We start from the raw sequence: 26,399 nt of genomic DNA on the forward strand, positions 1-26,399 counted from the left end.
AGCAGAGTGCTATGGGTGCAGCAGCCAGTGAGAATTTCTTAGGACAAGCACGGATTTCAAATGGTTGCAGCCAAAGTTCTCCTACATGCAATGATTCACTTTCACCATTGTGTTAGTGGAACTAAGGAAATAGAAGAAAGTGTTGTGCCTCTAGTTTGGGTCAAAGGAGTGACACAAATGAAGAACAGCCAGCTCCAAGATGCAGAGAGGAGAACAAACCTGGGCAAAGAAATTAATTCAGTGGGAAGTTGATCATGAAAAAAATGTCAAGAATTCAGAAGCATCTTGCGAGGCTTTAGACTTCTGTACTCAATGGGAAAAAGTTTGAATTAGATCCCAAGACTATAGTTGATATCTGGGTTATACTATATGAATTAAAAAGCTTCCTGGGTGGTGCAGTGGTAAAGAATCTGCCTGCCAATGCAGGAGATGCAAGAGAGGTGAGTTCAATCCCTGGGTCGGGAAGATCACTTGAAGGAGGAAATGGTAACCCACTCCAGTATTCCTGCCTGGAAAATTCCATGGACAGAGGAGCCTGGTGAGCTACAATCCATGATGTCACAAACAGCTGGACATGACTGAGCAGATACATAGATGAAGACCATATGAATTAAATACCCTATATCTTTCCAATGAGGAGTTGCCTGGCATAGCTTTTTGTGAAGTAGTAATGAGATGATCTCATGAGAAACGCTGGGCTGGAAGAAGCACAAGCTGGAATCAAGATTGCCGGGAGAAATATCAATAACCTCAGATATGCAGATGACACCACCCTTATGGCAGAAAGTGAAGAGGAGCTAAAAAGCCTCTTGACAAAAGTGAAAGAAGAGAATGAAAAAGTTGGCTTGAAGCTCAACGTTCAGAAAATGAAGATCATGGCATCCGGTCCCATCACTTCATGGCAAATAGATGGGGAAACAGTGGAAACAGTGTCAGACTTTTTTGGGGGGGCTCCAAAATCACTGCAGATGGTGACTGCAGCCATGAAATTAAAAGACGCTTACTCCTTGGAAGAAAAGTTATGACCAACCTAGATAGCATATTCAAAAGCAGAGACATTACTTTGCTGACTAAGGTCCGTCCAGTCAAGGCTATGGTTTTTCCTGTGGTCATGTATGGATGTGAGAGTTGGACTGTGAAGAAGGCTGAGCACTGAAGAATTGATGCTTTTGAACTGTGGTGTTGAAGACTCTTGAGAGTCCCTTGGACTGCAAGGAGATCCGACCAGTCCATTCTGAAGGAGATCAGCCCTGGGATTTCTTTGGAAGGAATGATGCTAAAGCTGAAACTCCAGTACTTTGGCCACCTCATGCGAAGAGTTGACTCATTGGAAAAGACTCTGATGCTGGGAGGGATTGGGGGCAGGAGGAGAAAGGGACGACCGAGGATGAGATGGCTAGATGGCATCACGGACTCGATGGACATGAGTCTGAGTGAACTCTGGGAGATGGTGATGGACAGGGAGGCCTGGCGTGCTGCGATTCATGGGGTCGCAAAGAGTTGGACACGACTGAGTGACTGAACTGAACTGAACTGAAGGAGATGACATCTGCTTTCTCATAAAAACATCATATGCTGGGTAAAATGGAGGTGGTAGAAACTTAGCTGAGTCTGGAAGGAAGCTGTAGAACCAGAGTTGACAGAGAAAATCTCACAACTCGTACTGGAAAGGTCACCAAAATCCACAAAACTCAAGGAACCAAAGATTCAATCCATCAGTCACCAAAAGTCTAAACCAGTCACCCAAATGAGGTCCCAGCTCAGCTCTCTGAAGGCAGAGTGTGAATCAGGGGTCTCTGAGTCCCCTGGAAAGCTCAACAGTGCAGGAGCAGGCCCTGGAACTCCCTGCAACAGACACTTGTATGCAAGCCAAGCCTTGGAGGACTGGCTATGTTCAAACAGTCAAGCAATAATGAACGAATTATTCATTTGAGCCAAAACTAAGTCATAATCATTAATATTGCAATAGACTAACTCCTGGCTTGTTCACATGGACCATTAGCCATCCCTGGTGTGTGCTGTAAGAAACATCATCCTTCCAGATTGCCAAGGTCAAGACCAAAGCTACCTCAGCATTTTCTGCCTGAATGGGGGCTCTGAACAATGCAAACAGTCAACATTCATAGATAGTATCATATAACCCTCACTGGAGATAACGTTTGTAACATGACAGGATTTTTCATCTCTGCTCCCTTCCTTTACTTTGATGGATATGTTAACTGAAAGAACTGGCTGAGAAAAGGAGATGGAAGGAGGACAGAAAAATAATCACCCGTAAACGGGCTGACCAGCTACCAAGTAACCAAGAGCCATCCGTCCTGTGTCAAGGATCCCTTATGCTTATTTCTAAATCACATGCCATGATTTAAGCAGAGCATTATTGATATCAACCCAGCAGTAACAGAACTCATGTTCTTAAACTTAACTTCCAAAAGAGGCACACACTATTCTTTTTTGTATATACTTCCATATATTACATTTACTTAATATTTCTATTATAAAACTCTTAAAAGACATGGAAAACCATTAAATGTCAATTTATCAGCTGCTGCATGGAACAACCACTTCTGACATGACCTGCTATAATAGAACAAGACTGTATGGCCTTTTGGAAGAAATTCCTTTACTGACTACCTGGAAGTCGGAGGGGAAAAGGGAATGTGCAGACAGAGGCTGTTTCCTTCCATGTCTGCATCCCCTCCCACCACGATTTGATATAAAATGTCCCAAGCTCTGAGATGAAATCCCATGATAGGATCCCATGGCAGGATCCAAGCTGGGACTTGTTTTCAAGTTCATGGTAGGAGCTTAATTTAGCAGCATCTTGAATCTGCTTGGGGTGTAGAACTGAAAGTTTACAAAATGGAGAAAACTCAGAGCTTATTACTTATTTGATTTCACTGTCTGGTCTGATCTTTGCTTCATTCCGTAAACAAGGAGATCTGGTACTGTTATCTCCCTTCTACAGAGAAAGTTACTGAAGCTTATAGTGGTTACAGGGATTAGTTCAAGTTCACAGGCTAAATTCAGAACCATGATTTAAATCCAAGACTTGTGATTATAAGGCTACTGTTAACGTCCATGGCCCTTCTTCCTCATCATTTGCTACTGTCCCAAGTGAAAGTGAAAGTGTTAGTCACTCAGTCTTGCCTGATTCTTTGTGACTCCATGGATTGTAGCCTGCCGGGGTCCTCTTGTCCATGGAATTCTCCAGGCAAGAATACTGGAGTGGGTAGCCATTCCCTTCTTCAGGGGATCTTCTTGAGCTAGGGATCAAACCCAGGGCTCCTGCATTGCAGGCAGACCCTTTGAGAGAGGGCTAAATGTGCCCTCCCCACCATCAGATAGTGTCCATATTTTTTTTTTCCTGCTGCCCTGACCCTTTTCCTAATTGTGAATCCCTCTGAGTTTTTTTTTTAAGTTATTTTTTAAATTATTTAAAATTGTAGTAAAATGCACATATCATGAAGTTTAACATCTTAACCATTTTAAGTGTGTTCAGTGGTCTTAGGACTTCCCTTGTGGCTCAGCTGGTAACGAATTCGCCTGCAATGCTGGAGACCTGGGTTCGATCTTTGGGTTGGGAAGATCCCCTGGAGAAGGGAAAGGTTTACCCACTCCAGTATTTTGGCCTGGAGAATCCAGGGACTGTATAGTCCATGGATTTGCAAAGAATCAGACACCACTGAGAGACTTTCACACTCACTCAGGAGTATTAAGTACATTCCCATGTTGGGCAAGAGCATACACTATTCTTAAGTGACCAATGGATTTTAAATAAAAACAACACAGAAATGCTGGGCTTTAGAGCTTGTCATCTCTCCTGTTCATAGAACAAATGTTGGAAATAATTGTTTTTAATATTCATAAGACAAAACTCTCTAATGTGACCTGTCACTTCTGGACAGTTCCAGTGACCTCTGGACTGGCCTCTGCCTCCAGGCACCACTGCCCCAGTCCACCCCTCAATCTACTGGGTCCAGTCTCCACAGCCCTGATGTGGGCATATTGGTCCCTGGACCAAAAACTTCAATGGATCCTCATGTTCTGTGGAATAGTGCCTATGCTCACTAGTTCAGCATCATAAATCTTCACAGCGCCTCCAATGTTTCTGCAGCAGCACTACTAATGGTATTGCTTCTGTATCTGCTAGTGACTGTTGCCATGTATGAGTCCTTCATGTATGTGCTCAACACTAGTTAGAGACAGCCATTTCATTTAATCTTGTCATAAATTTTAAGAGTTGCAGGTGATGCTGAAGCCATTTTACAGGTCAAGAAATTGAGATTTACTCATGACTTCATTTCTGGTTACATTCACTCTTGTTTAGCCTCTGGGATCATACCTTCCAGCTCCTGTCATAAAATGGGGGTGGTTGTGTTTTTATCCGCCATAGCACCCCCTCACTCTCAGAGGAGGCTCTAGCTCCAAACCCAGACTCATTGGGAGAGAAAAAAGAAATTTAGCAGCCTGGAGCGTATGTAAATTGGTAAAGGAATCTGTATTGATGAATGGAAAGAAGTTACATATTCTGTAACTCAGCTATTCTACACCTAAGAATACATCCTGAGGAAATCATTAGAGCCACGAGTGCACGTTTGTCCACAAGAATGCACACTGGAGCATTATTTGTATCAGTGAAAACAAACTTCAAGTCCAATAAGAAAGGGATGGTTAAGTTATATATAGTTTGTACACATATCCAGATTATAATAATTGTTAAGCTCTATTGAATGCTTACCAAATGCCACTCATCGCTTCAAGGGCTTTACTGGTGTTAACTCATTTAATCCATGTGATGGATTACAGAGTGATCCTTAAAATAAGACTGCACAGGAATACTTATGGATAAGGAATACTTATCTTTTTTGTTTTGGCTGTGCAGCTGCAGGATCTGACCAGAGATCGAACACACGCCCCCTGCAGTGGAAGCATAGAGTCTGAACCACTGGACCTCCAGGGAAGTCCCATTCATGATCTCTTGTTGAATGAAAGAAGCATATTACAAAATTATATTTAAAAACTATAAGTTTATAGCAGTTTGGTTCATAATTGCCAAAATGTGGAAATAACCAAGATGCCCTACTGTAGATGAATGAGTAAATAAAGTATGGTACATCAAATAATGAAATATTACTCAGTACTAAAAACTAATGAGCTACGTATGCAGCCATGAAATGACACAGACGAAACTTCAATGAATATTTCTAGGTGAAAGAAGCCCATCCGAAAAGGCTACATACTATATCATTCCAACTATATGACATTCTAAAAAAAGCAAAACTATAAAAATGGTAAAAACATCAGTGATTGATTGCCAGAGGATATGGGGCTCGTGGGAAGGGATGCCAGGTGGAACGCAGAGGTTTTTGGGGCAGTGACAGTACTATAAATGATAGCATAATGATGGACACAGGTCACCATACATTTGTCCAAACTCATTAAGTAGTAAGACACCAAGAGTGAGCCATAATGTAAACCAACTATGGACTTCGGGCAATAGCAGTATGTCAAAGTAAGCTCATCCATTGTAACAAATGTCCCATTCTGGTGTGGGATGTTGATAACATGGGAAGCTATGCCTATGTTGGGGGCAGGGAGTATTTGGGTAATCTGTACCTTCCCCTCATTTTTTCCATGACCCTTAAACAACTCTTTCAAAAAGTCTTAAAAAAATAAAAGATACAACTACATAGTGAAAGTAAAATGACACTAATAAGTCTAAAAATGGAATTACTGTTTTTATTGTCTTCTTTGTAAGTTGGAGAATATTCCAAAATAATAATCATTTATTTCTTTTTTAAAAACTGGCTTTAAAATAAACACATTAAAACAAATACATAGTTAAGGTATTAGATGACATCTGAAGATGTCAGATGGCCAGAGCATCAGGTGAGGTCACTGATAAACAAATGGGAGAGTGAGCCCAGCTGGCCCCATGGCCAGGGAGCCAATGACCCTGGGGCTGACCACAGGGGCCCTCAGCAAAGTGACCCAGCCAGGGCCCTTCTCTGCTGTGGGCCCCTCCTACTGCCCTATTTGCTCAGAAGTTCTGCTGCTGTGAGGTCCTGGCACTGGGTCAGGAGGGAAGAATCCAGTCACTCTGGCCTGCACTAAATACAGAGTTCAGGGCCTGACATTCTCGGGACCAAGATCAAAGGTCTTATTCTAGCTCTGAGAGGACTTCGCTGACTTCTGCTGGTTTTGTGGACTCGGTTTCTCATGGTTCTCTGTCACAGAACTTCACTCCAGAAAGACCATTTTCTCCTAACTTTCCCCTGGACCCATCACACACTTTCCTTCTCCTGCACATTTTCTAAACTTTCCTCTCTTCAGCTCCAAAAATATCCTTCTTTGTTTCATGTCTATGGATGATGCTGATGAAACATGATAATATTGATGCAACTGCTCTAAACTTAGGTGTAATCACAATAATAATAGCTACCATTTATTTAACAGTTAGCATGCATTCTTTGAATACATTGAATCCCACTTAATCTTTACAGTCTATCTGTGGGCAGGTACCAGTGTCCTTCCTTACAGATATTGAAGACTCAATGAGGTGAAGCAACATTTATTGATGATCCCATCATCAATAAATGATAGAAATAAACCTCAATTCCAGGTCTGTCTGTGTGACTCACAAAGTGCTTCCACACTCGTGACATTATTTGATCCTCCCATAATCTGTGAGGGTGGCTGGGCAGGTATAGTCATCCCCATTTTACAGATGAGGAAACTGCCAGCAAATGGTCATGGGGGTTTGGGTCTATGAATTCAGGTTTCCTAAATAAACTGTGGAAAAGTCTGAAAGAGATGGGAATACCAGATCACCTGACCTGCCTCTTGAGAAACCTATATGCATGTCAGGAAGCAACAGTTAGAACTGGACGTGGAACAACAGACTGGTTCCAAATAGGGAAAGGAGTATGACAAGGCTGTATATTGTCACCCTGCTTATTTAACTTCTATGAAGAGTACATCATGAGAAACGCTGGGCTGGAAGAAGCATAAGCTGGAATCAAGATTGCCGGGAGAAATATCAATAACCTCAGATATGCAGATGACACCACCCTTATGGCAGAAAGGGAAGAGGAACTCAAAAGCCTCTTGATGAGAGTGAAAGAGGAGAGTGAAGAAGTTGGCTTAAAGCTCAGCATTCAGAAAACGAAGATCATGGCATCTGGTCCCATCACTTCATGGCAAATAGATGGGGAAACAGTGTCAAACTTTATTTTGGGGGGCTCCAAAATCACTGCAGATGGTGACTGCAGCCATGAAATTAAAAGACGCTTACTCCTTGGAAGGAAAGTTATGACCAAACTAGATAGCATATTGAAAAGCAGAGACATTCCTTTGCCAGCAAAGGTCTGTCTAGTCAAGGCTATGGTTTTTCCAGTGGTCTTGTATGGATGTGAGAGTTGGACTGTGAAGAAAGCTGAGCGCTGAAGAATTGATGCTTTTGAACTGTGGTATTGGAGAAGACTCTTGAGAGTCCCTTGGACTGCAAGAAGATCCAACCAATCCATCCTAAAGGAGATCAGGCCTGGGTGTTCATTGGAGGGACTGATGCTAAAGCTGAAACTCCAGTACTTTGGCCACTTCATGTAAAGGGTTTACTCATTGGAAAAGACTCTGATGCTGGGAGGGATTGGGGGCAGAAGGAGAAGGGGACGACAGAGGATGAGATGGCTGGATGGCATCATTGACTCAATGTACGTGAGTTTGGGTGAACTTTGGAAGTTGGTGATGGACAGGGAGGCCTGGTGTGCTGTGATTCATGGGGTCGCAAAGAGCCAGACACAACTGAGCGACTAAACTGACTGAATGAAACTCTCTTAGGTGTAGAAAACATTGATTATGCTGATGGACTAGTCATGCTGCCTTATTCTGAATTCAGTTCAATCTAGGACTGAGACTCATTTATTCTCTGAAATGCAATTCTGAAATCATCAATGCTCAGGAGAGGCACTAATGGAAAAGTCACCCTCTGGATGGAGTATCAGATGTGTGCTTGATGTGAATACATACAGTCTTATGAAAAAGCACTGCCAACAAACCAGCATTAAGGAAGTAAAGTTAAATTTAAGGAGAAATGAACAATTATGCTAGAGGATGGGACAAACTGAGAAAGCATCACTGAAACATATATATTACCATATGTAAACGTGTGTGTGTTAGTCACTCAGTTGAATCCAACTCTTTGTGAACCCATGGACTGTAGCTCACTAGGCTCCTCTGTCCATGGAATACTACAGGCAAGAATACTGGAGTGGTAGCCATTCTCTTCTCCAGGGTATCTTCCCCACCCACCATACGTAAAATAGATAGCTAATGGGAAGTTGCTGTATACCACAGGGAGCTCAACCTGGTGCTCTGCGACAACCTAGAGAGGTGGGATGGGGTGGGAGGTTGGAGGGAGGTTCAAGAGGGAAGGAACATATGTATACCTATGGCTGATTCAGTTGACGTATGGCAGAAACCAACACAACATTGTAAAGCAATTATCTTCCAATTAAAAATAAATCTTTAAAAAATAAACAAACAATATAAATAAGCAAAACCCACTCAAGTCCTAAGAATGGGGAACGGAAGTTTGCCTATATTAAAGGTGTGCCTTTTGACCCCTATTATTTGGAACTAAAACCACACTTGTGAGGAGCTCTACATTCCAGAGCAGATATGCTAATAAGCCAGGGGACTGTGATTATTTTGGGGTCTCAATAGTTTGTCCCCTACCCTGCCACTCGGGATCATCATACAAAATATTTGACCTATTTCTTCCTTACAAAACACTTCTCAGCCACGAATTTGTTGGCTGAACCCAGTGGTTCATGTCTTCCCTACATCTCTGTCCAAACATGTTTGGTTGTTTATTTGATCAGGGCAACTTATAGTCAATGTCCCAGAGGATGCAATGGGTGGCCCAGGAGTGGAATGAACATTTAGGAAGCCCTCAACGCATGACTTTCATCTGATTTCACTTGTCCTCAGGACTGCAGTCTGAGTACACTCTGAGTGGCCCTGGGCTCAGCCAGGCCCCCATGACCTGTTTAAGGCTTGGCAGAGAGGAAGACTGATTCAAGAGTGTGGACCCAACTTGAGGAGCCGCACTGAAAAGATCACTAGAAATAGTTTTTTTACATACACACTAATTTCTGCAATCCTTTCCTTAAGACAGGACAGGAGCTGAGCACAGCACATGTGTGCTTAGTCATGTCCCACTCTTTGCAACCCCATTGACTGTAGCCCAGCAGGCTCCTCTGTCCATGGAATTTTCCAGGCAAGAACACTGGAGTGGGCTGCCATTTCCTCCTCCAGAGGATGTGGCATGTTTCTTGGGGATAGCATTTATGAAAGAGTGTCTGAGCTGCCAGGGCCACTTGGATTTCTTTGGCTTTTTCATCTATCCAAATGTCTAGTTTTCCTGATTCTCTTTACCACAAGCGAGGGTCCTGAGACTGCACCTGGGCATTAGGGCCACAGCAAGAGGAGGCAGGAAGGTACAGTCCTCAGGCACACCCTGCTGGGGAAGCACCTGTGGTCCCCAGGGCAGGACACTACTGAGACTCCAGATCATTCAGTGGTTTGCAGGGCTGAAGCTCTTCTGTGCCTGCGATCTGCAACAGTGAAGTTTATGACCCTGGGGTGATCTCTTCTTGCTCAATAGGTCTGAAAAGCAAGTCAATTAGCTATGTGATGGAAAACAGCGTGTTTTGTTTTTTTTTTTTCTGCCAAAGAGAGCTATTTCCAGGAGATTTCTATGTGGCCTATTCCTGCTTCTGCTCCTCTCTAATCAGATGACCTTTTGCCACAGAGGTGTTGTTGTGGTTTGCTGCTGCTGCTGCTAAGTCACTTCAGTCGTGTCCGACTCCGTGCGACCCCATAGACGGCAGCCCACCAGGCTCCCCTGTCCCTGGGATTCTCCAGGCAAGAACACTGGAGTGGGGTGCCACTTCCTTCTCCAATGCATGAAAGTGAAAAGTGAAAGTGAAGTCGCTCAGTCGTATCCGACTCTTAGCGACCCCATGGACTGCAGCCTATAAGGCTCCTCCATCCATGGGATTTTCCAGGCAAGAGTACTGGAGTGGGGTGCCATTGCCTTCTCCGTCTGTTGTGGTTTAGTCACCTATTATTTGAATGGATGTGGCATTAATATTTTCCCGTGTCAATAAGAATGGTTCAAAAGTAGCATTTGTATCCAAGCAAAATATTACAATGTCTGGGACTTCCCTGGTGGCCCAGTGGTGAAGATTCTTCACACTTGTAATGCGGGAGGCCCAGGTTCCTTCCCTGGCCCAGGAACTAGATCCCACGTGCCACAGCTAAGACCTGGAGCAGGCAAAGGAATAAATAAATATTTTTTAAAAAATTATATTGTTTGATTGTATCAAGATTGAAGTTTAATCATTTATTCCAGAAAGAGGCTGGGACGTCTGTGGGGGCACAGGCACTCAGTTCCTAACAGACCGCCCTGGATGAAGCCGTGTATCATTAGCATTGGTCTACGTCACCAGTGCTGCAGGCAAATCCCGTCTCCCCAGCTAAGACAATCCAGAGACAACTCCCATCACTTCAGGGTCAGCAGACAGGTGTTGCCTGGCTCTCAGTTTGGGTTCTTCTATAAAATCCCAAAAGCCTGATAGGCTTTGGTCTACAGAAGGAGAGTTTTCCCAATGGGGTGTGTTAAGATTCGATGCTTTAAGCAGACCAGTTTACTTTTAATGTCAATCCTGAAAGAAATTAAACGGGAAGTTCCTGTTAGACGTAGGCTGTGTATAGTGTTTATGGAAACCCAAGAAACTGATGGGTGAACCCGCATGAATTCACCCAGGTGTCAGGATCTGAGTAAGTCAACGCCGGACACTTAACATGAGCAGAAGGGCAGACACAGGTCTGGAAAGCTCCCTGTGTGCCGAGCAGATGCCCTGAAGCCTCATGGCATTGTCTGTAGGTTGATGGCATCTGTGGCAGGACCCCCAAGGTTCAAGCCCATCGTTTCTGCCAGTCTCTCACCTTGTCAGATGGCCCCTGCAGAGCTGTCCCAGGCATCCTCCCAGCCTCACGACCCAGGCATCGCTGCCAGTGCAGGTAGCCCTCTATTCCTGTCTTTTCTTTACCTGTGGATCCCCTCTGGCCCCACCTGCCCCTCCCTTATCACTGTGAGACAGACCCCTGAATGAAGGACACATGCGGTGCCATTGTGTGCTCACACGTATTTTAGTTACTAGGAGCAGTGGGGGCTTGAGACCCGACTCTGTTTCTTGCGTTTCTCCCTCTGCCTTGTACTGTTGCTGTATCTGTATGGTTTGCTGTTCCTCAGGCCTCTATCAGTTTGATGTCAATAAAACCAAAACCACGAGATGAAAAATACACTTTTCAGCAGTTCTGTCTGGTGCTGACTTGCTGAGATTCCAAGACCCAAGCAAATGTTATCCATTTTAGCTTTGGACTTCACTCACAAGGAATTAATCTCAAGAGGCAAATAATATCAGATTTCCCGTCACCTAATTTACTGTAAACCACCCTCTAAGACTGGAAGACATTTAAAGTCAGGTTTCCCCTTTGGGTCCCACAAAGACTCTGAGTGGAGCTGGGGGCATTACATAGCCCCAGAGGTCCCCTAGGGGTCCAGGTCAGGGCGGCTCCCACCTCTGGGCACTGCTGTTGTCTCACCCCACAGCACATCCACTGGCCTTCTGTCTGAAAGGAAGGGGTCCCCAGGGCAACCCCATGATCTCTCTGCTGGGCCTGCTCAGGGCTCCCCACAAGGGCCCACCATGCCCTGCTCCCCCTCACAGGTGAGCACAAGGTGCTTCTTCCCAGCCCCTGAGAGATAGAAGGCAGACTCAAGCCACTGTTGCCTTTTCAAATCTCCAAATTGCTTGCATTCTACCCCTTTGCACTATGACAGGACATCAGCCTTAAAACCACAGATGTTTTCTGGATGTAAGGAGAGGTCAAGATCTTAAGAACAGCAGTCTGGTTCTCTTCCTGGAAGGAGAAACATAGCTTTCATTTCTTTCTAATTAGTCATAAGCCCACCCTGTCCCCACCCCACAAAGATGAACAGAAATACTTAAACAAAATATCCACGAAACTAAACAACCAAATTTCTCAACCTTTCACTCCGAATCCTGCTACATTGATATTTACTGAGCACTTACTGCACTCTGATGCTCTTCTGAGAGAAGCAAGCTCATTTAATCTGCTCAGCAATGCAGCAAGGAAGAAATAACAGTCTCTGTTCTCCAATGATGAATGAGACTTAAAAAAAATGTCAGGGAACTTGCTCAGGGTCAGGTAACAGAGTCAGGACTGGCACCTACCTGATGCTCACAGTTGAGATTTGTGTAAATGCTTTGGGCTGAATGGACTGTTAAACTCTCTGCCTTTTAGAAAACTGCATACCAGCTGCTAAGCCTTCCTTTGTCTAACGGCAGGGATGACTTGCTGGACTGCTGTGTATCCTGCCTGCCCCGGCCCGGGCTCTGCCAGCTACAGAAATTCACTCTGTCACGTCTTGTGCTGCCCTGGCTTCACTGCCTTCCTGGGACGAGCTGGGCCAGGCTCTGTCACAAAAAGTTGATAAGAAGTTCAGCCACAAGGAAACTGACCTCCGACTCATTCTCCCTCTTCTCACTTTCAGGAGGATTGTTTACATCTGGGGAAAACAAGACAGCAAAAGGAAGATCTTGTAGTTGGATGTCCAATAGTGGGTACCACAAACCCTCAAACACACATCCCAAAGAGAGGCTTCCACTTGCTGCGAGGTCTCCACTGGCCAAGTCTGCCCTTGACTTTGTGGATTCTCCCTTCTTTTGAGGCCAAACAAGTCTGTTGCTCTGCCAGCCCACCCATGGCCCCTTAGTTATATCAACTTGCAGAAGCAGGAAGCCTCATCAACTGCCGCATGTTTACAACTGTGGAGAACTAATTCCAAAGGACAGACTCATGAATGTACTTATACAGGAGCGACACTGGTACGCTTCTTCACTGTAGGAACGCCCGTGGCTGTGGGCCAGCTGCCTCGGACGTGGGGAAATAATTTCTCATCAATTGCACCTTTTAGCACAACAGTGTCTTAGGCTGTGGGTGCAGAAGAGATTGTCCCAGTCTGACAGATGGAGAAACTGAGGCAAAGAGAGGACGAAGGGCTTGTTTCTCATCAGAGCTAGAGAGCAGAACCTGTTTCTTTTTTTTTCCCTCAGATTAAGTTTTTCCACCTGCTGCTATAAGGACCCTCACCAAGTTTATAACCCATAAAAAAGCCTTTTGTTTCTTAAAATCCAAAAATAATAATTAATAGCCCCAAGAACTTGGTGCCACTGCAGCTGCTGAGGCCACGGTTACTCGGTAGGAGCCTGATGCTGGAGCAGTGCTGCCCCCTGGTGCCTACTGGGAGTAGGCAGGTTTCCCTAGGTGGGGGTCCTGGCGCCTACTTGCTCCCCACTTCATCTTCTCCAGAGAAGTGGGCAGGGCACTGGATGAGGGCAGATCAGCCCCCATCCACACATCCATTCCTATAATTCACCACTTGCTAGCCAATGTCAGCAGGCTTTTCAAGTGGCCAGAATAACCCTGTGAGGGCCCACTATGTGCTGCCACAGCCCCAGAAGGAGCACATGAGTGTATGTCTAACTCCTTTTCCAGAGAGGTCCCCCATCCACCAAGAACATGGTAAGGCCACTGGGGACGCCTAGTCCTGTGTCCACTCCGACCTGGCCAAGCTGATACTCCAAGTAGAGGTCAGTGTCTCCCCTTCCCCAGCCACCAGAAAGCTGATGTCCTGCTGTCCTGGACTACTACCCAAAATGGGCACGCCTAGGGTGATCACCCTACCCTGAGCCTAGCTTCTCCCTGGCCCAGTCCTATTCCTCCTAAGCATTTCCACTGGGCACTTGAGTTGCTCTACACCACATCACAAAGATAGCAAACTCCTCTGGTACAGGCTGAAGGTTCCTTCCACCTCCTGCTCTCCCAGCTCTTCTCAGATCTGGCCTCTTTGTGATGCTCAGGTCCCCATGAGAATAAGCAAGAGAAAGAAGACCCACCATCAGGCAGACTGGGCAGGGCCAAATCAAGATACATAGAGGTTGCAAACCCTTAAAGCCTAAGGCTCCCCCCTTCCCACTCATCTACCCAATTCAAAATAAAAACAATTTAAAACTGTAAACAGTGCAACAAAATTTAGGATTCTGAAAAGATCTTGGTTGCCCATGAAAAGTAATTTGATGGCTTTTTAAAAAATATCACTTCAAAATTTTCCCCTCCCCAACTTTTATAAGCAGAAGTTTGCCGTACCTGTTGGGCAGTGCACACAGGGTTGGGGAGGGAGGGAAGTGAGGCAGAGTGTGGAGTCTCTGAGTTAAGAACAGGAGTGGGTGGAGACAGTGCTGGGATCAGGAGAGGGGACTTGAAATTTCAGAGGGACGGGGCATGAGGAGGGAGCTGCAGGAGAGGGGAAGGGCTCTAGAGATGAGGCAGCTACGGTAGCCCCAGTCATGGGGCCTAAGGAGGACAGAGGGGTCTCTGGGAGGCCACCAAGGTCTCCTGCCCATTGTGCTAATCTGGGCTTTGAATGGGCTACAGTGTTCAAGAACAGTCTTAGTCATTTTATGTCTTGGGGTAACTTGGAGCCAGTATGCTAAAGGTCCAGGTCAAGGTCAGTCCCCCTGGAAATCAAAGGGAGAAGAATGAAGTGGTGACGACTCACCAACTGGTGCTCCCAGGGAGATGAGATGCAAGGCTGCAGAAAGCACCTGATCACGGCTGCTGGCTGCTTTGAGACAGGCAGTCTATTGTAATCTTGCGTGCTTTGCAATCAGTTCAAACCCTAGCCCTTCCATTTACATGACTCCAAACTCCAGGTAACTTGAATGCTCCTGCTTCAGGGTGGTAGAATAGTAGAGAGGTAAATCCAATGTTTTCTTTTTTCTCTTACCTAGCTTTTAAATTATAAAATACATATTTGTATATAATTAAAACTTCCATTGAAACCATTTTTAAGTGTACAATTCAGTAACATGAATTACACTGACAATGTGCAGCCATCACTACCATTTTCAAAAAATTTCCATACACCAAACCAAAACTCTGCACCCATTGAACAGTAACTCCCATATCCCCTCCCCCAAGGGCCCAATAACATCTGGCCTTTCTATCCTTATAATTTGCCTATTCTAGATATTTCATATAAATGGAATTACATTTGTCTTATTGTGTTTGGTGGGTTTTTTTTTTTTCATATAGCATGTTCATCCATATTGTAGCCTGTGTCAGAATTTCCTTTCTTTTCATGGTCAATGAATATAGTCCGCTGTATGTGTTGATATACACCATGTTCTGTTTATCCTTACATCTGTCCATGGACACTCAGGTTGCTTCCTTGTGGCTATTTGTGAATAATGCTGCTGTGAACACAAATGTGCAAGTATCTGCTCTCATCCCTGCTTTTACCTCTTCTGGGTATATACCCAGAAGTGGAATTTCTAGGTCAAATGGTAATTCTATATTTAACATTTTAAGCAACCTTTTAAACCGTTCATGCTTTATGTTTGGTTGTAATGTTTTGTTCAAGAGTCTGAGTTACTTTTGTAACATTCTTAAAACTCTTCCCATTAAACAAATAAAAATAATAAAAGGTCTTGAAGTATTTCTGAAAACAATATAAAATCCAACAATTGAGTGGTGTGGAATTCAGGGGCGCCGGGCGCTCTGGAAAGCCACCTCCTGGAACAGGTCTCAGCGTGCATGGGCATACTGCCACGTTCTGTCCCAACAGCCCGCATCCGCCACTGATGCTCGAATGGGAGAAAGAAGGCAGGGTCTGTGCCCACAGAACCTAGCCCCCCAAGAGGGAAGAGGCTGCATCGACTCGGTGCTGCCTTGAGGAGCCAGGCCCTGTGCCGGTGTCTGCGGCCGCCAGGGGGCAGCAGGGAGCCTGCCTTCCACAGCACCGGCGAACCGTGCAGGGGCTACCACCTTCCACTGCTGTAATAATCTTCCAGGTGGCGCGGGATTCCTGTGTTGGAAATCTTGCGGCAGGGCGGGAAAAATCGTGGCTGGCCGGGGCTCAGAGATCGGATGGAGAGAATGAAAATGAATGAATGAGTCCATCCCACGTGGCAGAGATAAGTGACACCTAGACTCACGTGTCAACCTGGCCACTTGATCCCATCCAAGCAGTGTACATAATATGAACACAAATATATATATATTTGAAGATAAGGACACTCAAGCAGGTCCATGTAGCAAGGAACTGAGGCCTCCTGACATCAACTTGTCATTAATTTGACAAAGAGGATCTATGTTTTTAAGTTTTATTAAACGCTCATTAAATTGTTTTAATTATTATTATGAGGATTTGTTTCTAGGAAATATACACCGAACAACTTAATTCAAAGGGCACAGGGCTGAAAATGATTCAAAAATGGTTCAGAAAAAAGTATTTTTTGCCAAAAATGAAAATCAGCAGGAAAAAATTCCTTGAAAATCTAGAAATGGGGAAGAATTATTTGAGACTCTGCTGGAGGTACCAATAGGAAGCCAATCCTGTAAGGGGGGAGTGCTGAGATGTGGGCTTGCTTTGGGTGCATTCATGACGCAAGGAGGAGGGGCCACTGTTAAACCCTGGCCCAGGGCGGGCAGCAAGAAGGAGGGAGAGAGTTGAGGTCTCATGAGGGTCAAGGTTCAGGGGCTGCTTGGGTGTGGGTCAGAAGATTGTGGGCCAGGTGAGCTCCCACAACAGCCAACACAGGCAAAGACCCAGAACTGGAGTGTGGGATATGCACGGGTTGACCGCAAATGCCCAGGTTGGCTGAAGAATCTGTAACTCATTTACCCACAGTCCTTAGGAGAAGTCTGTGGGGGAGCAGCAGTGCTGTGTGGCTCACAGTTATCTCTGTGACCACGGCTCCGCCACCCAGCCTACTGGGTCTGCTGTAGATCTTCCCTTTTTCACACTTCAGGCAGGGGGAGAACTCCTCCTCTCTTTTCTGATTTGAACTGTAAAGATGGAGTTAACTAAGGCCCTGGGTTGGGTCTATGGGGACATCTGATCTGAGTGGGGATGGGGGCAGTGGATAGAACATTTTACATGACGAATCACAGAAAATTTGACAGAGGCTTGTGAACCTAAAGACACAGATTTGCTAGCTTTGTTCATGATGCGTAAGCCTACAGAAACTCCCATATTTGGGCAAGATGTATACAGAAATGTTCACAGCATTATTTGTAAAAGTGTTTATTAAAATATTTAAATAATTTTATTAAACTAAAATTTGAAAAAATATTTATTAAACAAAAGAAGATATAATGTAGCAGTGGCCTACTGGCATTCAGCTTTTGTACAGCTGCCTCCCACACTGAACAGGGCTGAGCTGCATCAGCAATAAATGGCATATTGCAGGAAGGGCATTATGGGACCTTCAAAGCTAGATCATAAAAGGCATCGTGGCTTACACTTTGCTCTCCCTTGGATCATTTGTTCTGGGAAAAAAACCAGTCACCACATCACAAGGACATTCAAGGAGCCCTATGGAGAAGTCCATGTGGTAAAGGACTGAGGCCACCTGAAAATCCACTTACTAGTGATCCAACTAAGCCATTTTGAATGCCAGCCCTCTGGACATCTAAATGACAGTCCTCAGCCAGAACCACCCAACTAATCTGAGACCTGCAGAAACTAAGAAATGTTATTATTAAACTGTAATAAACTATAAATGTTATCATTACTAAGGTTAGCAGGTAGTTATTGCTTTGTATACAGCAATGGATAATACCAACATTAAATTTTACAATGAAATTTTTGTCTTTTTTTGCTTTCCTTTTTTTCACAATGTTGTGCTTATTTCAGGCATAGAGCAAAGTGATTCAATTTTATATATATTTCTCAGACTCTTTTCCCTTATAGCTTATCAAAAGATATTCAATATAGTTCAATATAGCTATACAGTAGGTCCTTGTTATCTTATTTTATATATAGTGTGTATCTGTTAATCACAAACTCCTATTTCTCCCCATTCTTTCCCCCTTGGTAACCATAAATTTGCTTTCTATGTCTATGAATCTGTTTTGTAAATATGTTCATTTGTATCATTTTTTTTTTAGATTCCACACAGAATTGATATATTTGTCTTTCCCTGTATTGACTATGCCAAAGCCTTTGACTGTGTGGATCACAATAAACTGTGGAAAATTCTGAAAGAGATAGGAATACCAGACCACCTGACCTGCCTCTTGAGAAATCTGTATGCAGGTCAGGAAGCAAGTTAGAACTGGACATGGAACAACAGACTGGTTCCAAATAGGAAAAGGAGTACGACAAGGCTGTATATTGTCACCCTGCTTATTTAACTTCTATGTAGAGTACATCATGAGAAACACTGGGCTGGAAGAAGCACAAGCTGGAATCAAGATTGCCGGGAGAAATATCAATAACCTCAGATATGCAGATGACACCACCCTTATGGCAGAAAGGGAAGAGAAACTAAAGAGTCTCTTGATGAAAGTGAAAGAGGAGAGTGAAAAAGTTGGCTTAAAGCTCAACATTCAGAAAATGAAGATCATGGCATCTGGTCCCATCACTTCATGGCAAATAGATGGGGAAACAGTGTCAGACTTTATTTTGGGGGGCTCCAAAATCACTGCAGATGGTGACTGCAGCCATGAAATTAAAAGATGCTTACTCCTTGGAAGAAAAGTTATGACCAACCTAGATAGCATATTCAAAAGCAGAGACATTACTTTGCCGACTAAGGTCCGTCTAGTCACGGCTATGGTTTTTCCTGTGGTCATGTATGGATGTGAGAGTTGGACTGTGAAGAAGGCTGAGCACCAAAGAATTGATGCTTTTGAACTGTGGTGTTGGAGACTCTTGAGAGTCCCTTGGACTGCAAGGAGATCCAACCAATCTATCCTGAAGGAGGTCAGCCCTGGGATTTCTTTGGAAGGAATGATGCTAAAGCTGAAACTCCAGTACTTTGGCCACCTCGTGTGAAGGGTTGACTCATTGGAAAAGACTCTGATGCTGGGAGGGATTGGGGGCAGGAGGAGAAGGGGACAACAGAGGATGAGATGGCTGGATGGCATCACTGACTCAATGGACGTTGAGTCTGAGTGAACTCCAGGAGTTGGTGATGGACAGGGAGGCCTGGCGTGCTGCGACTCATGGGGTTGCAGACTGAGTGACTGAACTAACTGTATGACTTACTTCACTTAGTATGATTATCTTCAGGTCCATCCACATTGCTACAAAATGACATTATTTCATTCTTTTTATGGCTAAGTAATATTCCATTGAATAAACATACACCACACTTCTTAATCCATTCTAGTATGCTTGTTTTTAATGGGGGGTTAAAATGGCCATGTCACAGAATTCTACTGATCTTTGAAATTTATGTGAAGTTTCTATCTGGCACATAGTTGGTGCTCAACAAACATTTGTTGCTTCACCTTTTGCTGATTTTTGTTCCCTTGTTTCAATTTCCAAGTGAGTTTTTTCTCCTTTGGTAAGTAGGAATTCTTTCCAGTTTGAATAATGTCGAAATGCTCCCATTTGGTCGGAGAAGGCAATGGCACCCCACTCCAGTACTCTTGCCTGGAAAATCCTATGGATGGAGGAGCCTGGTAGGCTGCAGTCCATGGGGTCGTGAAGAGTCAGACATGACTGAACGACTTTGCTTTCACTTTTCACGCACTGGATAAGGAAATGGCAACCCACCCCAGTGTTCTTGCCTGGAGAATCCCAGGGATGGGGGAGCCTGGTAGGCTGCCGTCTATGGGGTCGCACAGAGTCGGACACAACTGAAGCAACTTAGCAGCAGCAGCTCCCACTTGGTAGGGTGAGTTAATCAGTCCTCATAGCACAAGTCAGAGAGAAAGCCCATCTCCTCTTCTGGACATGGATTATACCTGGGCCAATCCCATCTGAATGAAGACACCACAGAAGTGAGCTTGCCTCAGTGGCCTCTACCCCTCTTCCAAGTATGACTACAAGGGATGAGGCCTAATTAAGAACTAATGAAGTAGCAGTTTGGGAAAGAAGGTGAAAATTTGAGTTTCTTCTACCTGTACCCAGCAAACTAAAGGTCTAAGGAGAATTTTATTTTGGTATCTGAGAGAAAGAACTGTGTTCCATTAATTTTTTTTTTTTTGGTCTGAAAAGCAAACCATGTTAAGCTATAGATTTGTATAATCACAAGATTTATTCCTAGCAAAAAAAGAAAAAAAGACCGCTCCCCCACTCCCAATCAGACAAAATATATGTTCTTTACTTCTAAAAACCAAGGAGAGAAAACTCACATTAATTCCAGGGTGTGTGTCATGGCACCCATCACTTCACCTACCATTTGCCAAGTTGCTTAAATAACTAGCTTACACAAAACAGAACTTTTCTGGGCATGGAGCGTACATTTAAATATGAAAGACTCCACCGTGAAATTCAAAAACAATGGAACTAAATGAAGGGAAAAAAGTTGTAAGCCCCTGCTAGACCTAGTTCAGTATTCCACACTTGGATGAGAGCCAGCTCATGGGGCCTCTGTGGTCTGCTGTTTCCTTGTAAACATACAGGGTGAGACATTATTCCCTGCAACACACCTGTAAGCTAAGAAGGCCTCACTTTGAAGAGGAAGAGAACAAAAACTACACTTGTTGGCAGAGTCTTACCATTTCCCCCAATTAGCCTCTCTCCTTCTGCCAAGTTCTCACGGATCCCTATTCTCAGAGGTGTCAACTACTACTCTGTCTCCATCCCAAAGGATTTCAAAAAGCCTGAATGGCATGAGGTTTCAGCAGGTCCACAAACACTGCATCTAAAACTGGGTCTGGGTGGCCAGTGTGGTTTCAGGCTGCCCTTTGAGAGCCTGGCACAGAACAAGGTCTCCTTTCACTTGACCCCCCTTTGCTAATACAATGCTGTTTGGCTGGGCCCAGCACCCCATGGGGTAAATGGTTCAGGCCAAGAATAGTCTTCATTCTTCCTGTGAAGCTTTGAAAGTCTTCTAAAGAACACAGAAAATTGTCAGTCCCTATTTTTGTTGAAAATGGCTGACACTAAACTTTGAACATTCTATAGGTTAATCCCAAATCATGGGAACCAAGTTTGCTTGAAAAGCAGCAATATTTTCATCAGAGATGAGATACTGATAAACCAGCTCAGCATTACTTATTAAGGAGGACGTATTTTTTAACTCTTGTTACTAGTACTGTAGAAAACCTGCTCTTAACCAAAATCAGCTTATTTCTATGGTGTAACCTATTATTGAAACATATCTCATTTAGTAATTCCAAAAAGGCTCTGTGTGCAAAGTAGCATGTCTGGAGGCTTACCATGGCACCATGCAAACTTACCTAAAAGTAGGAAAAAACAAAATTCTTGGTTTGTCATGGCCCTGGCATCACCACATCCTTCAACATTCTGTGAGGGGAGGAAGGTGTTGAACAGTTTTTCAGTTAAGTTGAATTTCTTAAAATTCAAGAAAAATCTCTCAAGGTTTAGGCACCTTCACTTGTGCAGTCACGATGTAATCTGCACTCAGATCTAGCAGGGGAGGTATGGGCCTTATTTTAGGGCTGAAGAAACAAATACTCGGAAACAAAAAGTAACATACCTAATTTATACAGATGGGATTTGAACTGAGGTGATTAGTCAGTGGGTTTAGTGTTTTCTGGCACACACCAGGTGGTCTTATATTTTCTGGCACACACCAGGTGGTCTTATGGCACAAGACTGAAGCACACAGGTCCTGCTGTTGCCAAGACCAGTTCACATTCCAACTTCTCCAGTTACCACCTCTCTAATGGATAAGTCACTAACCACCTCCAAAGCTGTTTCCACATCTATGAAAAGGATGACACTGGTATCTATTAAGGATTAAATGAAGATAATATACACAAACTAGTTGACTGTCTGGGATAGGGTAAATATCCTGAATGAAGTACACAACCTTTTGTTTTTATTTGCAAACTATTTATTAGAAAGGATTTCAATTTACCAGACAATAATTTTTCCTTTTACATCAAGTAGGATACCATGGCAGGACTCTCTTAGGGATTCAACAGTATAAGGATCTACATACTACTGACTACCATATTAAACCAAGGTATGACTAATCATCTCGGTTCAAATCCCATCTGTATAAATTAGGTATGTTACTTTTTGTTTCTGAGTATTTGTTTCTTCAGCCCTAAAATAAGGCCCATACCTCCCTTGCTAGATCTGAGTGCAGATTACATCGTGACTGCACAAGTGAAGGTGCCTAAACCTTGAGAGATTTTTCTTGAATTTTAAGAAATATATTAGATAATTTATTGGGGCTTGGGAAGCGCTAAACTTTTTTTTGTGTTTAAAAAACTGTTTCATAATGTTCATATTAACATACTGCTTGCTTGCTTTGCTTTGCTTCAGTTGTGTTCAACCCTTTGTAACCTCATGGACTAAAGGCTGCCAGGCTCCTCTGTCTATGGGATTTCCCAGGCAAGAATACTAGAGTGGGTCACTATTTCCTTCTCCAGGGGATCTTCCCTACCCAGGGATCAAATTCATGTCTCTTGTGTCTCCCGCATTGGCAGGTGGGTTCTTCACCACTAGCATCACCTGGGAAGCCCTAACATAGTGCTACCTATATATAATTTACTATACAGGTATAATCACACATACATGCTCAAAAATATTTTCACAAAGAAACAGTATCAGGTTTGGAGACAGTGATCTAAACGACTTGCTAAGTCAACACTTTGCTATTGTTGCAATCTTACATTCTTTCCACCTTTTTGCTCACCTACTACCCTGACCTCCACATTCCTAGGTCTTTTTCCAACAGAATAAAAGGCAAGAAAGGTGCAGAATATGTGGGCGGTGGTGTGACACTAAGCTAATGAGTCTGAGAAGCAGAAGTCTATATCTGCTTAGCTTTCAAAATTAGAACCTGAGCTCCACATTAATAAGCCTCAGCTCCAATGTGACCTTAATAAAAACAATTAGCTCTCACTTCCACTAGGTGGCAGCAAAACTCTGCCATGCGATACGCACTTGGATTAGGGCTTCTCTGGTCTCACATAGCGCAGTGGTTAGAGTTACTCACAATGGAGACTAGGTATTGTCCATTTTGCTATTTACAAGCTAGCCTTTCCTTATGCTTCCTGAATGTTATACATATTGTGAATAATCACATGCTGTTATTGCTAAGTCACTTCAGTCGTGTCCGATGTGACCCCATAGACGGCAGCCCACCAGGCTCCCTCGTCCCTGGGATTCTCCAGGTAAGAACACTGGAGTGGGTTGCCATTTCCTTCTCCAATGTATGAAAAGTGAAAAGTGAAAAGTGAAGTCGCTCAGTCGTGTCCAACCCTTAGCGACCCCATGGACTGCAGCCCACCAGGCTCCTCCGCCCATGGGATTTTCCAGGCAAAAGTACTGGAGTGGGGTGCCATTGCCTTCTCCAGAATAATCACATAGCAGTTATCAAAACTCTACAGGCCATATAACAAAAAAGCCCTTGATAAGCTTGAAAAACGAAGCCAACCATCAAACTACCTGGTCGGTCAAGTTCTGTACGGGTCCTACATCAGATTCAGATAAACCTTCGCCATGACACAGACAAAAACTTCCAAAAGTTTTCACTAGGGTAATAGAATAAAGGTGACTTTACGAAGTTATCACAATGCATATAGAATTTTTAAACGGCACCTATGAGAACTTGTTTCTAGAAGCAGTAGTATTTACCAGTTAGACAGGTGGTCAATATAAACTTTCTGATTTTGCAGTCTTCAAATTCAGTCCTAAAACCAAACTTTTCTGGTTAGGGGCATTAACCAAATCTCTATTATAAGAACCAAACCAAACAAAAAAATATCTGCATATTTACTTACAATTATTCCTGAATGTCTGATTCTGGTCTTGGAGTAACAGCCAATTAAAAAAAGAAAACCACACACAGCAGAAAGCACTGTATTTTCAAAGAGAATCTTTAGTGATGGCCAACAAATAGGGATAAATTGTTACTGCAGTAATCTTAAATTATGTTTTTAATGCCTCATAAGATCTGCTTTAAAAACAGTATCCCAGAATGAACGTACATGTGAAGTCAAGATTTTCTGTAAAGTGAATGATCTTCCTAAGATGCTCTACACTTTATATATCTTTGAAAAACAACAAGGCTCTTTTAAGCATCCTGTTTTATTTTAACCCTTCAGCTTCTAGTGTCAACAAAAATATTGGGTAATCATAATAATCAGTTACTTCCTTTTGACAGGATCATCAAAAGATACGGTGAAACTTTTTAAAGTAAAAAACTGTATTGCATTAATCATTAAAATGTCACAAAGCATTTTGTTAAAATCTCATCATTTGACTTTAGTGAAAAGAAATTATACCACTCTCTTTTTCAGTTAAAAAATTTCAGTCCAAGGACTTGAGAGTTCACCTGGTGAGCTGAAATTTGTTCTCAGAGAGATGTGTTAATAGGAGACAGTAGTAAGTAGATAGATACTATATTCCATAAATTAGAAAATCAGCACAAATGTATTCTAAATGAAACAAACAAGAGTTACGATCATGGAGAAGGCAAATTCAAATTGAAAAGTTTCTTCTCAAACACACTCTAGTTTTTTCTATCAACTGCAGAATATTTAAGACGCCACACTCAATTACATCACAACATTGTTTATTATGTGAATTTTTTACAATACAAACAAAAAATACAGAAATGCAATATATGAATACAGCTAAATGCAGAATGGTGACTTTTTTTTCTTTTCAAGAGGCCATGATTCCCATTTCTAGTAAAATAAAAGAGACTGCACATAGGTAGAAATAGGTTGGTTGTTAGCTTCACAATTTTGCCTAGAAATGATCTATAAATGCATTTTCCCCCCTGCTACTTACCATAAAGTGTAAAAAGGGAATTAAAGGAAAGTTTCTTTGTTGGTTCCTATCATATGAAAGATGCTATATTCTATTTTTTAGCAGGGCCAATATATGGAAAATACCTAAATTAAATGTTATTACAAAAATGAAGCAGTAATGAGATTCTGGCTAAAGAGGGTACTAAATGAAAATAATATATATTTAAAGAATTCAAAACAAACAAACAAACAAAAAGGTTGTTATAAAAAAGCTCTAGGTGCATTGTAAGCATATAGGTTTTTTTTTTCCATGTGTATTTTTAAACAATGGAAGTGTCAAAAAATAGGGTCAACTGTGTTAGACTAAATTACATTATTGTATACGCTGCATTGAATGGAACCTCTGTATTATAATTATCATAAAGAAGCATAGTTTGCATCATATTATGGCAATTTATCCTCAATGAAACCTTTCAGAGTCCTTTTATTTTGGAATATCCTGTAAACAATCAAACCACCAGAACATGATTGTACAACAGTAAAATGTTTTCTTGCATTAAATTGAAGACATCTGTTTAATAAAAAAAGAAAAGAAAAATGTAGGAAAGGTACTTAGAGCTGTTAGTTTCTAAGTACACAACAACCCTAGACAACTCAAGGCATCTTAATCTCCATCAAGAACAAAAAAATAATAATAATAATTTTTGTCATGCTGTTAAATCCATCATTAAGGATAAAACCGGTGCAAATTGGTCAAACGGATCCAACAAACACTGATGTCCAAGCTGGCATATTGGCAACTAATACGTAACTGGTGGTCAATAGAGGGTTTAAAAGATCTTCCCTTTCTTCTTGTTCTTTTCCAAGGTTCTAAATGAGTAAAGGAAAACAATCAAAATGAGTAAATACTTTATAAACCTAGAAAACATATGGTAGCAATAGCTAAACCAACTGCAACTGTATTGGATTTTCAACTGTGTTACATTTTTATTTTAAAATCAGAAGATTTAGAAGTTAACAATAAGGACAATGCTAATCTATAATATTTTCTTGGACAAATATTTGACAAAATTCCAAGACAAACAGTAAGAAATATGACAAAAACCCATTTTTTTATACAAAAACAACTTTTCCTAAATGAAATAGTACAAATCGAAAAAGGTCAACTGACATCAAGTAAGGTATCCTTTTCTCCTACAGCCATCTGCATTTTGAAATGCTTTTTTTCCTCACAAATTTTCGTCTTTCTTAAGGGAAAAGTTAATAGACGCATAGTGTTAGTGAACAAATGTCTAAACTTGAAAATGTTTAGCAGTGAGGTTAAATTACAGAATCCTTACAAGGATGCAACTTTTCAGTTTTAAATGGGACTAATGAGGAAAAGACGACCAAAGTACAAAGACTACCCGATTTTTGAGTAAATTATGAGTAATTAGCTGCATTAGAAATTAGGTATCTAAAACTTTATCTTAATGAAATAATCCAACACAATAAAAATATACCTCTAAATGTTTAAAAGAGAACATTGCAGCAATGCTCTCTATGTT

The 26,399-nt window shown here is 42.6% G+C and overlaps 1 protein-coding gene across 7 annotated transcripts in view; it reads right to left on the reverse strand.

Moving 5' to 3' along the window:
* Nucleotides 1-24,650: 24,650 nt before the first annotated feature.
* SEPTIN7 (septin 7) overlaps nt 24,651-26,399 on the reverse strand; it is a 104,356-nt gene continuing 102,607 nt past the window's right edge. For all 7 annotated transcript variants that reach the window (XM_040260194.1, XM_040260192.1, XM_040260195.1 and 4 more), the window contains one exon: nt 24,651-25,722. In XM_040260194.1, the coding sequence (XP_040116128.1) occupies nt 25,683-25,722 (40 nt within the window). In that variant the 3' untranslated portion in view covers nt 24,651-25,682. The remainder of the gene's footprint in view (nt 25,723-26,399) is intronic.

This window comes from Oryx dammah, unplaced genomic scaffold (genome assembly GCF_014754425.2).
Source record: "Oryx dammah isolate SB20612 unplaced genomic scaffold, SCBI_Odam_1.1 HiC_scaffold_18, whole genome shotgun sequence".
Taxonomy (NCBI): Eukaryota; Metazoa; Chordata; class Mammalia; order Artiodactyla; family Bovidae; genus Oryx; species Oryx dammah.